At 46.0% G+C, this 3,086-nt stretch overlaps 1 protein-coding gene across 1 annotated transcript; it reads left to right on the top strand.

Annotated features, from left to right (window-relative positions):
• The first annotated feature begins 24 nt into the window (after positions 1-24).
• Positions 25-3,076, top strand: LOC116380094 (adenylate cyclase type 5-like). The gene is made up of 6 exons (XM_031842055.1): positions 25-817; positions 1,413-1,529; positions 1,631-1,783; positions 2,317-2,501; positions 2,611-2,631; positions 2,875-3,076. The coding sequence occupies exons 1-6, from the start codon at positions 740-742 to the stop codon at positions 3,044-3,046; spliced, it is 726 nt and encodes a 241-aa protein (XP_031697915.1). The 5' UTR covers positions 25-739; the 3' UTR covers positions 3,047-3,076.
• Positions 3,077-3,086: the final 10 nt, after the last annotated feature.

The following is a 3,086-nucleotide window of genomic DNA, read 5'->3' on the forward strand; positions in this document are numbered from 1 at the left end:
ACTGTCTGACTGTAGACTGTCTGACTGTAGACTGTCTGACTGTAGACAATACAGACCGAATCAAGAACACATCAAATAAACACAATGTATCTTTTTCCTGAAGTATGCCTCAAATGTGAATTGATTTTTAAAGTGACTTTTTGTCTTTTTGTGACTTTTTATTACTTTTTGTGAAATATTATATTACAACTTTTTTATGACTTTTTACGACTTTTTATGACTTTTTGTGACTTTAAGACTTTTTATGATTTTTATGACATACTACACTGCACATTACTTCAGTCTTTATAGTATCCATTGCAAGCTCTCACATCTTTAGATTTACACAATTTCATAAGTGAATGAAATGATAACAGAAGAAGCTGAATAAATGAGCTTTGAAAGAGAATATTAAACCAGAATCATTGTAATTGCAGACGAGCAGCAGCCGGATTCAAAGAGCTCTCACAGACTTAGTCTCCAGGCAAACCGTCCTCTCTTCTTTTGTTCTCTCTTCCACTCAGACCATCTCTCAGTATTGATCTCCTTTATTCACCTTTCTCCTCCATCCTTTCATCTCACCACTCCTCTCATCTTTTATTCCTGAATACCTCTCACAGTCCGTCCTGTCTCACACACATTATTCCTACTTCTGTTTACATCAGCACAAGGTGACACACCATAGAGAGATGAATGTATCCTATGTATTCTACTCTATGAACATTATGACATCTTTACTGTCGTCTGCAGCTCCAGACTGATGATCGGCTTCTTCGTCACCTTCCTCGTCATCCTGACGGCGGTCATGTTCGTCTCCACCGTGTACTGCTGTTTTGGGGTGAGTCTCTGCTCGTGATGAATAATAGAAAGTACACTTTGTGCAGATCTTTTGTTAATAAGAGGTACAAGAACCAGTGGCGTCTGGTCAATAGAGGGCGCTAGGGCGCCGCCCCACCTTGAGCCACAACAAATAAAATAATAATAATAATAAACTATACAAATTGTCAATATTTGTGTTTTTGAAATATGGAATCACCCAGTAATATGTGTAAAATATGATATCTGCACAAAATATATGCTGTTCCTGCACGTCCTCTCCGCGTGTGCACGTCCTCTCCGCGTGTGCACGTCCTCTCCGCGTGTGCACGTCCTCTCCGCGTGTGCACGTCTCAGCAGCTCTGGGGCGCTGGAGAAACTGCCCAAAAGAGGCGGGACTATGAAGCAGTTTAGCCAATTGCTGGTTAAAGATATAAATGTGTGACATACAATTTAGCGTTTTTTCTCTGATGATTCATGGTTTTATTTCATCTACTGAACGTACAGAGATGATTCATGGTGTCAGTCCTCTCATCAGATATCAGAGAAGGTGACTCCAGCCTGCAGGATGTGTTGGGAACTAATTTATAATTAAATCTGACTCCCTCTGCTCCCAGCTGTTCCCCGTCGCTCTGCAGACTCTCTCTAAGAGGATCGTCCAGTCCAGACTGAACAGCACCCTGGTGGGCGTCTTCACCATCATCCTCGTGTTTCTCTCTGCTTTCATCAACATTGTGAGTTCAACAGAATTTCCACAAAAACCAATCAAGACCATTTTCATAATTTCCAAAAACAACGTTCCATAAAACCTTCCTGGACCTTTCACCTCCTCCAGTTCACCTGCAGCAGCCTGGACCTGCGGAGCTGCATCAGGGCGGAGCTTAACGTCAGTCTGCCCGATGCATGCCACGCCCACTTCCTCAACTACAGCCTGGACACACAGCTGAGCCCGTATGGAGACGACTCCCTCATGTGCAGCCTACCTGAGGTACAGGTGTGCCCTGATCTCTGGAGGCTGCCTCCTCGATTCCTTTCCTCGGAAGAGAGGAGTCGAGGAAACAGTCTAATTGTGTTAATTAAATACATCTGTCACAAATGTTTCTGCAGCCTCGTTAACCGAAGGAGCTCAAAACACCATCAGAACAAGAACATGAACTAACTTCACACTACGGAGGCTCTCTGCATGTATGACACCACGGGTTGAAACCAGGGAGAAATGTTCCTTTTGTTCCGTCTCTTGTGGCTGTAAAGTGAAAGCTCGAGTACTTTATTGCTTTTATAACAACATAAAGAAAACAGATCTTCCACAGTGAGACACGTGTAGCTGTACGTTCTGAGGAGTCAGCGCTTCAGATGAGGGGTTCTGTGTGTGAGCAGCAGCAGAACAAAGAGAGAGTGATGTCAGGTTTGAATGTTAACGTTTGGCTCGTTCAGTGATGTGTGAATGAGCGCTGTTTTATATCACACAACATAAAGCTTGACTACCAGACATTAAACCTTATCTCCGTCTCCGTCCCGCAGTACTTCTCGTCCTGCGTGCTGCTCAGTCTGCTGGCCTGCTCCGTCTTCCTGCAGATCAGCAGCATCGGGAAACTCTTCCTCATGCTCTTCATCGAGCTGCTCTACGTCCTCATCATGGAGGTGCCCAAAGTCAACCTCTTCGACAACCAGGACCTGCTGGTGACGGCCAACGCCATCGACGATAGGTGAGTCACCGCTGCTGTGTGTGTGTGTGTGTGTGTGTGTGTGGATCTTTGACCGAGTGCAGATGTTCTGACAGCTGATTGGCTCTCCTCTGTTCCTCCTCTTCTGCAGCGAGCACACGAATGGAACAAGGTGAGACTGAAACGTCCATCACCACAGAGACCGGAGGCATCACCTCTGTCATGTGATTAAGCTGACGGCATCATTATCACTGTGCTGGCGCTACGCTAACGCTAATGAGCTAAGATGTAGAGGGCAGCTTGTTCTTTGTGTCAGTGTTCCTGCAGAGTTCATCTTTACACTTATACAGGAAAACCGAATGTGTGTGTGTGTGTGTGTGTGTGCGTGTGTGTGTGTGTGCGCGCTGACCTCCAGCTGTGTGGTGGACTCTAAGGTTCCTCTGAAGATCGTGACCCCGGTGGTCATCACCGTCTTCGTGCTCGCGCTCTACCTTCACGCCCAGCAGGTGGAGTCCACGGCCAGACTCGACTTCCTCTGGAAGCTGCAGGTCAGTGTGTGCACCAGCTTGGCTTTTTGCACCCAGTGAACAGGAAGTGACCATATCTGGACTGAGGAGGAGTGACGTA

This window comes from Anarrhichthys ocellatus, unplaced genomic scaffold, assembly GCF_004355925.1.
Source record: "Anarrhichthys ocellatus isolate YVR2014 unplaced genomic scaffold, GSC_Weel_1.0 scaffold6100, whole genome shotgun sequence".
Lineage (NCBI taxonomy): Eukaryota > Metazoa > Chordata > Actinopteri > Perciformes > Anarhichadidae > Anarrhichthys > Anarrhichthys ocellatus.